Source organism: Seriola aureovittata, chromosome 23 (assembly GCF_021018895.1).
Source record: "Seriola aureovittata isolate HTS-2021-v1 ecotype China chromosome 23, ASM2101889v1, whole genome shotgun sequence".
Classification (NCBI taxonomy): domain Eukaryota; kingdom Metazoa; phylum Chordata; class Actinopteri; order Carangiformes; family Carangidae; genus Seriola; species Seriola aureovittata.
In genome coordinates, this window is record NC_079386.1 from 19,912,611 (window position 1) to 19,924,699 (window position 12,089).

The 12,089-nt window shown below is 43.8% G+C and overlaps 1 protein-coding gene across 1 annotated transcript; it reads left to right on the forward strand.

Moving 5' to 3' along the window:
• Positions 1 to 556: 556 nt before the first annotated feature.
• Positions 557 to 7,830, forward strand: eif4e2rs1 (eukaryotic translation initiation factor 4E family member 2 related sequence 1). Its single transcript, XM_056369032.1, has 7 exons — positions 557 to 716; positions 1,531 to 1,621; positions 1,768 to 1,899; positions 3,093 to 3,197; positions 3,629 to 3,781; positions 6,660 to 6,796; positions 7,628 to 7,830. Exons 1-7 carry the CDS (start codon positions 700 to 702, stop codon positions 7,665 to 7,667), a joined length of 675 nt encoding a protein of 224 aa, XP_056225007.1. The 5' UTR covers positions 557 to 699; the 3' UTR covers positions 7,668 to 7,830.
• The last annotated feature ends 4,259 nt before the right edge of the window (positions 7,831 to 12,089 follow it).

Here is a 12,089-nt window from a genome sequence, read left to right on the forward strand (position 1 = left end):
GTGGAAAGTCCCAACTCTTTACTTTAACTTTAACATCAACAGCCAATCAGAAACAGAGCTGCTTATGATTCATAAATTACCAGGCCCACCCCTTTGTTTACACTGAGAGCCAGGCTCAGGACCGGGAGGTTCCAGGAGAGTCAGCTGAGACTGATGAGAGAGACAGCTGCGCCACCCGCTGGTGACACCTGGAACTACAACAGTATTAACATTAGTAGATAGATAGATAGATAGATAGATAGATAGATAGATAGATAAAATTATATAGAGTTATCTAGTAAACGAGCTGTTGTCAGATATTCACACACACTGATCTGGAGTCTGTTGGGTTTATCTCATGTTATTGTGGAGTTCTGTAAAGACAAAGTGATGTTTATAAAAATATAAGAAATAAATCTTTATATAAATTTAACATTTATAGAATAACAGCTTCAGTTTCCTCTGTGAATTGTTTCAATGTTAAATTAAATTAAATTTAATCAGCTTTTACTTTTTTCTACTCTGAAACGTTAAACTAAAAAACGCGATAAAAAAAATACAATTTTACCTTGTCCCTTTTCCCTTCCCGTCGTCCGCCGCTGCAGCACATGCGCAGTGACAGCAGCTGTAACCTCGCCACAGCCGCATGAGTAGAAACAGAAGAAGGAAAAAATAGAATAAGTGAATAAAGGTGAATAAAGAGAGGGTGACGGAGGAGTGATGAACCAGCTGGAGCGGTAAGACTCACAACAAACCGGTAAATTAACGGTAAACTACCGGAACACTGACAGCTAACGGCTAACAGTTAGCCTCAGATTACAATTCACCGGATAAAGTCAGACTCTGTTTAAATACTGCAGTATTTCAGTGTTGTAAAGGTACTTTTACTGCGACCTGCTCAATGAGTGCAGACTTTAAATGATGTTAATTTCTGTTTGTTGTTTAAATCAGTGTCAGTCAAACTGGAGTTAAAGTTAGATTTATTAAGATCTGAATGTTCATTGACATGTTGTGGTTAGTTTGTGAAAGCAGCATTTATTCACACTCACAGAAGTTTCTCTGTTTCATGACTTACTGCTTGATCGCTTTCATTTTTCCACAGTTGTAATAATACTCATTAGCATATTAAAGGTGACTTAGGTGTATTGACACTCAGTAGCATATTAAAGCTGGTCCAGTTGTAATAATACTCAGTAGCATATTAAAGGTGAGGTAGGTGTAGTGACACTCATTAGCATATTAAAGGTGGTCCAGGTGAACACCATGCATGAGTATGAATCTACTCAAGGCAGCAACAACAACTCTCATGATCCAATGCTCCTTCACAGAGTCTTTAGTGATTTTCATTCAGAGCCCCCTAGTGTCAGAAGTGATGTACTATGGGTTTAACATTATTAATTCACCCTGTGGTCTAATAATTAAACTGTCTCTGATCAATACATGTATTGATCAATACATGTTTCGATCTAATTATCACAGATACAGAAGTTAATACAGCTCAAGTGTCGCTGGGTGTGATGCTCACAGAGACACTTCCTGTTTGTGTTTCAGTCCAAGAGACGAGGAGGACCAGGAGGAGTCAGAGTGTTGCTATGACAACGGTGACGGGACCAACAATAACAACAACAACAACCGACGCAAGGTTTCAATTTCAATCTTATTTAACGTCACCAGATCATAACAGACCTGTCTGTCTCTCTACCTGTTTGTATTCCTGTCTGTCTGCCAGGTGTGTCCAGGTGCAGGTGAACATTAACCTGTCTATCTCTCTACCTGTCTGTCTGCCAGGTGTGTCCAGGTGCAGGTGAACACCCTCTGCAGTATAACTACACTTTCTGGTACAGTAGAAGAACTCCGAGTCGTCCTGCTAGCTCTCAGAGCTACGAACAAAACATCCGACAGATTGGCACCGTGGCATCGGTACACACACACACACACACACACACACACACACACACACTAGGGTTGTCACGATACCAAATTTCTGTTTCGATACCGATACCAATATGTATTTCGATACTTTTCGTAAAAAATATTTCATTATATTATGTATTGCCTTAATTGGTTATTTAAATATTTAAAGAATGTAATTTAATCTTAAAAATATATTTTTAAAATATATTTATTAACCATGGACATGTTTTAGCTCCCTGTATGCAGGCCACTGTAGGTTTACTACTGGGCTGGGAGGGGCTTTGTACTTCTTTCATTGACATTACAGTGCAGTGAACAGGTGAACAACATTATCACCTGTCGTTCTTGACTGAAGTCTCGGAACAAGTCCGCATGGTTGTCCTTTAAATGTTTCGACAGGTTTGAAGTGTTGGCTCCTTTTTCGAGACACACTTTGTAGCATCGCTTGCACTGCGGTGCTTCTGGGTTCAGTGGCTCGCCTTTATCGTTCGGTTTGAACCCGAAATATTTCCACACCGAACTTCGGGCCCCATTTTAACCACAAGTTCGGGCTTTTTTTGCAGCTGCCATCTCTATCTACTGTATTTTCTTCAACCCGCTCCGTCTGTCTAAGACGCGACTTGTCGTTTCTCTCTCCTCCTCAGTCTAAACATGCGAGTGCGCGTGGGAGGCGGCTTACATCCTCTCGGGCAACTACGTCACACTCGCTGGCCTCGCTGTGCTTAAAGAGACAGGCTCCAATTTACCAATTCATTTGCATTCAATAAAGTGAAATGAAAGTACCGTTTGTTTTTAAATGCTGGTATAGTACCGTTTTCAAAACTCTAGTATCGCGCTACTATACTGGTACCGGTATACCGTGCAACCCTAACTCAAACACACACACACACACACACACACACACACACACACACACACACACACACACACACACACACACACACACACACAGAGCACTTGATTAGGAACGCCTGAGCACCTGGTTGTTCACCCATTCTCCCATCATGTCAACAGAGAGAGGATGTTCCCAGTGTTAGAGTGGTGTTCCTAATAAAGTGCTGTACACTCAGAAAAACCTGTCATCATGTTGAGGTGAAATACCACTGATCAATCAACAGGTCATCAATAGATAAATAAATCAGTGTCACAAACAGTTTATCACCCCTGACGTGTGTGTGTGTGTGTGTGTGTGTTTTCAGGTGGAGCAGTTCTGGAAGTTTTACAGTCACCTTGTGCGACCAGGTGATCTGAGTGGACACAGTGACTTCCATCTGTTCAAGGAGGGAATCAAACCCATGTGGGAGGTAACGACACGATACTACTACTAATACTGTAATAATATTGCAGTAATAATACTGTAATAATACTGTAGTGTCTCTGTAGAAATACTGTAATAATGCTTTAATAGTGTAGTAATAATACTGTAGTAATAGTACAATAGTGTCACTATAGTAATACTGTAACAATACTGTAATAATTCTGCAGTAATGATGTGGTAATATTGTAGTGTAACTGTAGTAATACTGAAGCGTCACTGTAGTAACACTGCAGTAATACTGTAGTAATAATGCTATAGTGTTACTGTACTGTGTGTTTTTGGGATATCAGACAATGAAAAAGTTCTTCAAAGACAAAGTAAAGAAATCACCGTCCTGTCTGTCAATAACCAACGACAGCACTACTGAGCAGTAATAACCCCCCCACCCCCACCCCCACCCCCACCCCCACCCCCCAGGATGAGTCGAACCGCAATGGGGGGAAGTGGATCATTCGTCTGCGTAAAGGTCTGGCTAGTCGATTCTGGGAGAACATCATACTGGCCATGCTGGGAGAGCAGTTCATGGTGGGAGAGGAGATCTGTGGAGCTGTGGTCTCCATACGCTTCCAGGTACTACTACTACTACTACTACTACTACTACTGAGGTAATACTGTAGTACTACACTGATGCTCAGGTGTGATCCTTAAAGGTCTGATCTGGACTTCATAGACCTCAGACCTCCATCAGGTCTGTAAGTCCACCTCTCTCTACCTGTGTCTCTCTCTGCCTGACTGAGTTCCCCCATGTACTGTGGCCTGCCAGGTCTTAGTTGTTCAGAACAGGTGTGAACAGGTGTGAGATCAAAACTAGAAACTTCCAACTATCACAAAGTGATGTTACCTAGCAACCTGAACCAGTCAAACAGTCAGTAACACAGGTCCTTCCTTCAGGGAGACAGAAAGACACTTTTCAGAAGGTCAGATCCCCTGAATATCCCTCCCTGACCAGCACTGCCTGACTCTCTTCCTGTCTGTCCTTTCCTGTCTGTCTCCACCTGTCTTTCTCCACCTGTCTGTCTCCACCTGTCTGTCCTTTCCTGTCTGTCTCCACCTGTCTGTCTCCACCTGTCTGTCTCCACCTGTCTGTTTCTGCCTGTCTGTCTATCTCCACCTGTCTATCTATAACTGTCTGTCTCTTCCTGTCTGTCTCTTCCTATCTGTCTCCACCTGTCTGTTTACACCTGTCTATTTCCACCTGTCTGTCTCTTAATGTCTGTCACTTCATGTCTGTCTCCACCTGTCTGTACCTGTCTGTCTCCACCTGTCTGTCTCCACCTGTCTGTTTCTGCCTGTCTGTCTATCTCCACCTGTCTATCTATAACTGTCTGTCTCTTCCTGTCTGTCTCCACCTGTCTGTCTCTTCCTATCTGTCTCCACCTGTCTGTTTACACCTGTCTATCTCCACCTGTCTGTCTCTTAATGTCTGTCACTTCATGTCTGTCTCCACCTGTCTGTACCTTACTGTCTCCACCTGTCTGTCACTTCATGTCTGTCTCCACCTGTCTGTGCCTGTCTGTCTCCACCTGTCTATCTGTAACTGTCTGTCTCCACCTGTCTGTTTCTGCCTGTCTGTCTCTCTCCACCTGTCTGTTTCTAACTGTCTCCACCTGTCTGTCTATAACTGTCTGTCTCTTCCTGTCTGTCTCTACCTGTCTGTCTCCACCTGTTTGCACCTGTCTATCTCCACCTGTCTGTCTATAACTGTCTCCACCTGTCTCTATCTGTCTGTCTCCACCTGTCTGTCTATAACTGTCTGTCTTCACCTGTCTGTCACTTCCTGTCTGTCCTTTCCTGTCTGTCTCCAGCTGTCTGTCTCCACCTGTCTGTCTCCACCTGTCTGTTTACACCTGTCTATCTCCACCTGTCTGTCTCTTCCAGTCTGTCTCCACCTGTCTCTTTACACCTGTCTGTCTCCACCTGTCTGTCTCCACCTGTCTGTCACTTCCTGTCTGTCACTTCCTGTCTGTCACTTCCTGTCTGTCTCCACCTGTCTGTACCTGTCTGTCTCCACCTGTCTGTCTCCACCTGTCTGTTTCTGCCTGTCTGTCTATCTCCACCTGTCTATCTATAACTGTCTGTCTCTTCCTGTCTGTCTCCACCTGTCTGTCTCTTCCTATCTGTCTCCACCTGTCTGTTTACACCTGTCTATCTCCACCTGTCTGTCTCTTAATGTCTGTCACTTCATGTCTGTCTCCACCTGTCTGTACCTTACTGTCTCCACCTGTCTGTCACTTCATGTCTGTCTCCACCTGTCTGTGCCTGTCTGTCTCCACCTGTCTATCTGTAACTGTCTGTCTCCACCTGTCTGTTTCTGCCTGTCTGTCTCTCTCCACCTGTCTGTTTCTAACTGTCTCCACCTGTCTGTCTATAACTGTCTGTCTCTTCCTGTCTGTCTCTACCTGTCTGTCTCCACCTGTTTGCACCTGTCTATCTCCACCTGTCTGTCTATAACTGTCTCCACCTGTCTCTATCTGTCTGTCTCCACCTGTCTGTCTATAACTGTCTGTCTTCACCTGTCTGTCACTTCCTGTCTGTCCTTTCCTGTCTGTCTCCAGCTGTCTGTCTCCACCTGTCTGTCTCCACCTGTCTGTTTACACCTGTCTATCTCCACCTGTCTGTCTCTTCCAGTCTGTCTCCACCTGTCTGTTTACACCTGTCTGTCTCCACCTGTCTGTCTCCACCTGTCTGTCACTTCCTGTCTGTCACTTCCTGTCTGTCACTTCCTGTCTGTCTCCACCTGTCTGTACCTGTCTGTCTCCACCTGTCTATCTGTAACTGTCTGTCTCCACCTGTCTGTTTCTGCCTGTCTGTCTCTCTCCACCTGTCTGTCTCTAACTGTCTCCAGCTGTCTCCACCTGTCTGTCTATAACTGTCTGTCTCTTCCTGTCTGTCTCTACCTGTCTGTCTCCACCTGTTTGAACCTGTCTATCTCCACCTGTCTGTCTATAACTGTCTCCACCTGTCTCTACCTGTCTGTCTCCACCTGTCTTTACCTGTCTGTCTCCACCTGTCTCCGTCTGTCTGTACCTGTCTGTCTCCACCTGTCTGTACCTGTCTGTCTCCACCTGTCTCTACCTGTCTGTCTCCACCTTTCTGTACCTGTCTGTCTCCACCTGTCTGTACCTGTCTGTCTCCACCTGTCTGTACCTGTCTGTCTCCACCTGTCTGTCTCCACCTGTTTCCAATTGTCTGTCTGTACCTGTCTGTCTCCACCTGTCTCTAACTGTCTGTCTCTAATTGTATGTCTCCACCTGTCTCTACCTGTCTGTACCTGTCTGTCTCCACCTGTCTGTAATTGTCCGTCTCTACCTGTCTGGCTCCACCTGTCTTTACCTGTCTGTCTCCACCTGTCTCTAACTGTCTGTCTCTAATTGTATGTCTCCACCTGTCTCTACCTGTCTGTCTCCACCTGTCTCTAACTGTCTGGCCCCACCTGTCTCTCTGTCAGGAGGACATCTTGTCGATCTGGAACAGAACGTCCAACGATCAGATGACGACATCCAGAATCAGAGACACTCTGAGACGAGTCCTGAACCTTCCAGCCAACACCATCATGGAGTACAAAACCCACAACGACAGCCTCAGGTAGTACTGATACTACGACTGCTGTAGTACTAGTGATAGTACCAGTACTGTAATACTATTTTGTAGTACTTCCCCTGCTCACTTAAGTAGTAAGTAGTATTTGAAAATTATAAATTGAATCTGTTTTTTAAAAATATTTTGTAGAGTGTGTTTATTAGTGTTAATATTCACTGATCTTAAGATTCTAAGACTAGACTCAGAACCAGGACTAGATTCAGAACCAGGATTAGACTCAGAACCAGGATTAGACTCAGAACCAGGACTACATTCAGAACCAGGACCAGAACCAGGACTAGGCTCAGAACCAGGACCAGCACCAGAACATGGACCAGCACCAGGACTAAACTCATAAACCTGGACTAGAACCCGGAGCAGACTCAGAACCAGGACTAGACTCAGAACCAGAACCAGGACCAGAATCAGAACCAGGAGCAGACCAGAACCAGGACTAGACTCAGAACCAGAACCAGGACTAGACTCAGAACCAGGACCAGAACCAGGACGAGAACCAGGATCGAACTGAGCACCAGGATCAGACTCAGAACCAGGAATAGACTCAGAACCAGGAGCAGACTCAGAACCAGGACTAGACTCAGAACCAGGAGCAGACTCAGAACCAGGACCAGGACTAGACTTAGAACCAGACTCAGAACCAGGAGCAGACTCAAAACCAGGACTACACTCAGGATCAGGCTCAGAACGAGGAACAGACTCAGAACCAGACTCAGAACCAGAACCACACTCAGAACCAGGACTAGACCCAGAACCAGACTCAGAACCAGGAACAGACTCAGAACCATGACCCTGATGTGCAGTCTCTGTGTGTTTCAGGGACAACTCGAGCTTCAGAAACACAAAGATTTCCCTCTGAAGACGCTGTGAGCCTCTGTCCTCTGTCCAATCAGGACGCAGATCACCCTCGTCTCATTCTACTCTGTGTGTGTGTGTGTGTGTGTGTGTGTGTGTGTGTGTGTGTGTGTGTGTGTGTGTGTGTGTGTTTTTTGAATATGGACCAATAAACTGACTGAACCGAAGTTAGTTTATTCTTTTATTACCAGCAGTGACTGTGTGTGTGTGTGTGTGTGTGTGTGTAGATTTGTAGATGCAAATACTATTGAGGTGGTTAGGAGTATAACCAGCAGAAACCAGTATTACTATTAGAAATTATTAAACTATTATACTATTAGTATAACCAGTAGAAACCAGTAGAAACCAGCAGAAACCAGTATAAGCAGTAGAAACCAGTATAAGCAGTAGAAACCAGTATAACTATTAGAAACCAGTATGACCAGTAGAAACCAGTAGTTTTTGGAGTAAATAGAACTGACTTATTTCTCTTCTAAAACCTGAAATATAAAAAATAATGAAAAAGACTGAAGTTCATGTGAATTTAATCTTTGACATCAGCTGTTAAAATTCAAATATGAACTTAAGAAGCCCGTACAGCAGAACGCTGCCCCCTACAGGCGGAAACATGGACACAACATGGTGACACACTCACTCAACAGGCGTCAGGTCGTGTGATCACTTTACCAAGAACAACAGAACACGTCACATATGTTCTGTGTGTGTGGTGGCAGGCCAAAGTGCTGTTGAGCCAGGCACTGCTCCTCACTGACTGCAGCACTTTGACCCAGCTGGCTCCACTCTGCTCTGTCACACTACACTGACCCATTCCAGGCCGGTCCAGGTTAATCCAGGTCTAATCCTTCCTCTATTCCTGGCTGTGGACCAGCTGGGACCTGTGATCCCTGAGGATGGACCTAATCCAGATCAGGATTACCAGACCTGCACCCGCAACCACACACTGTAGAACCACAGTCTGTAGAACTAAAGACTGTAGAACCACAGACTAGAACTAAACACTGTAGAACCACACACTGTAGAACCACAGGCCGTAGAACTAAAGACTGTAGAACCATATACGGTACAACCACACACTGTAGAACCACAGACTGTAGAACTATATACTGTACAACCACACACTGTTGTCCATACACTGTTGAACCACAGACTAGAACCAAAGACTGTAGAACTACACACTGTTGAACCATACACTGTTGAACCATACACTGTAGAACCACAGACTGTACAACCACAGACTGTAGAACCATATACTGTACAACCACACATCGTAGAACCACATACTATACAACCACACACTGTTGAACCATACACTGTTGAACCACAGACTGTAGAACCACAGAGTATGGAACCACACACTGTACAACCATATACTGTACAACCACAGACTGTAGAACCATATACTGTAGAACCGAAGACTATAGAACCACACACTGTAGAACCACACACTGTAGTACAGTACAGCCATATACTGTAGGACCAAACACTATAGAATGCTAAAGAAAATTCACTCAAGTCCTTAGTTCCAAGTTTGCTGTAGTGATGTGAGTTTATTGGTATTCTGGGAAAGGGTGAGCCAACTGACACAGAGCGGGTCTGAGGCAGTAGACTGATCCAGAGTGTAGGGCAGGGGACAGTTGAAGACAAAGGGATAGACAACTTTATTTCGGTATACCTGGGGTTATAGAAATTTGGTCAGACATCATAACAAGTTGGAAAAGAGGTTAGAAACAAAAGGTAATGTTCTCAAGAGGTCTTGCAGTGTACCACCTAGGTTCCAGTTATCAGGGGGTAGGAGGGGCTCTCCATATCTACAGGTAAGATGTTGGTGATGTAAGAGGGAAGAAAGGGTGTTATACGGGGACAGACGGTGGTTGATAAGGTAAGTAGTATCTCCTTGATCAAAGGATCAATGAGCCAACTCAGTGGGATTATAGAGTTGTTCCTAGGTGTCAGCAAGTCTACACTGAAGAATGTGTATATTCTTCCTCAAGAACCAGACTGTAGAACCATATACGGTAGAACCATACACTGTAGAACCACAGACTATAGAATCAAACTGTAGAACTACACACTGTAAAACCACACACTGTAGAACCACACACTGAACAACTACACATTGTAAAACTATATACTGTACAACCACAAAGTGTTGAACCAAAGAATGTGGAACCACAGACTGTAGAACTATATACCGTATAACCACACATGGTACAACCATATATTGTACAACCATATACTGTAGAACCACAGACTGTAAAACAATATACTGTAGAACCACACACTGTAGAACTACACACTGTACAACCATATACTGTAAGATCATACACTGTAGCACTGTAGAACCACAGACTGTACAACCATATACTACAACCACAGACTATAGAACCTCACACTATAGAACCACAAACTGTATAACCACAGACTATAGAACTACACACAGCAGAACCACACTGTAGCCAGGTTCTAGTGGTCATTAGGGGAACTGCAGGTTGTGGTTCTTCAGTGGTGACTCATGTTTCAGTCTGGATGTTGAGGTTTAGTCGACTCTCAACCTTCAAACTATAAATGGCCAAAGTTAAGACTGAACCATCTCTGAGCAACAACTGGACCAGAGCAGGCCCAAACCAGGTTATTCTGACTGATGCAATAGAGACCTCAGGCAAACCCACTTACTGATCCATGTCACTGTGTGTGTTGCAGATTAATACTTCTGTTCGTTTTACCTGAACTAATTTTAACATGTAAACAAAGAAACACAAATCTGAGTAAATTATTTTGTGCATTTTTTAAATAGTTTGTTCTTTGTTTTCTGAATCTGACTGAATAAAACTCCAGACGTGTTAATGATTATTTATTGATTATTGGTTTGTGATGTTCAGTCAGTTCAGAGTCTCAGTTTTATCTCTCTCTTTTTCCTCTGTTGAATGTTTTGCAGCTCAGACAGGTTTGTGCTGTGTCTGTTATTATATGTGACTGTGTTACATCATTGTTTGCTCTTTTTAGTCTGAGTACAGCACCTGTGACATCAGAGGCCGGCCGATGATGTCATCAGTCAGGAAACAATGTTTGACAAACAAATGATCTCAGAGATTCAACAGGTGACATGGTCAGACACACACTTACACACACACACACAGAAAGTCATGCTCTCATTACAGACTCTAAACTGAAGCCAAAGATCCTCAAACAGGATTAAACTAAAGCCCCCCCCCTCCCCTCCTCTCTCTCTCTCCCTCTCTCTCTCATTCTCTCTCTCGTTCGACCTGGTATCAGCACTTTCTCACTGTTCTTGTCATTTTCTGTTTTTCTTGGACAGATGAAGCTCTGACAAAGGTAAACATTGTATGTGTGTGTGTGTGTGTGTGTGTGTGAGAGAGCTTGTTTTTAGATTCTAACCGCAATACACACTAACCTGTATGGACTCCGCATCACTGTGAGGTCTAGACTGTCTTTTGAAGGATAAAACTTGGTTTTAGGGATCAGGTTTAGATTTAGGATCAGGTTTTAAGTTTGGGATCGGGTTAGTCATTTAGTTAAGATGGTTAATATTATTAAGTGCTGGTATTAACCATCATATCAATGAATGAACCCTACAAGGAAACAAATGTGTGTTTGATATTGTCAGTGTGTTTCTTGTAGAGTCAAAGGCTGAGTAAAGTAGAAACCAGTAGAAACCAGTAGAGACTAGTGTGGTGGAGTTCAGCTGTATTCAGGTGTGTCCAGGTGTGTCCAGGTGTGTCAGGTGTGTCCAGGTGTGTTCAGGTCACTGAAACATACTGATGTTTTCTTTGAGAGAAATATTTATATTTTACAGCTGCAGATAAAAGATTTAAGCAGCAGCTGATTTGTCTTCAATACTCCTGACTGTCACCTGATGATGAAATCACATCTGGACACACCTGACCTCAGCTCAAAAATCTCACTCACGGTGAGTGTGATAAAATACAGCTGATATCTGTTAAATTCAAATGAAGTTTATTGATCATATTGATTGTGTTCATTATATTGATTACATTGATTACATCGTCAGCTTCATGAGATCAGATTTCATCTTCCAACAAGAACTGTGTCAAATCAAATGCTATAGACCCACAAAGGTCTTAAAGTCCAGGATCGGACTTCTGTTGTTGGGAAAACGGCAGGTGCTGACTGATGACTGCTGGTCTCACCTGACAGGTGAGTCCTCACATCTATGGAAACATCAGAGCATGTGAATGATCACTGTCTTCTGAAAACATCCATCTCCATCACTGCTACTTAGTGTACAGTGCATTCTGGGACATTTACCTGGATAAAACAGGTCCAGAATGCTGCAGGTGATGTGGACTGGGTGTGGACTTGAAATGGACTAGATGTGGACTTGAAATGGACTGGATGTGGACTCTAAATGAACTAGATGTGGACTTGAAGTGGACTGGATGTGGAC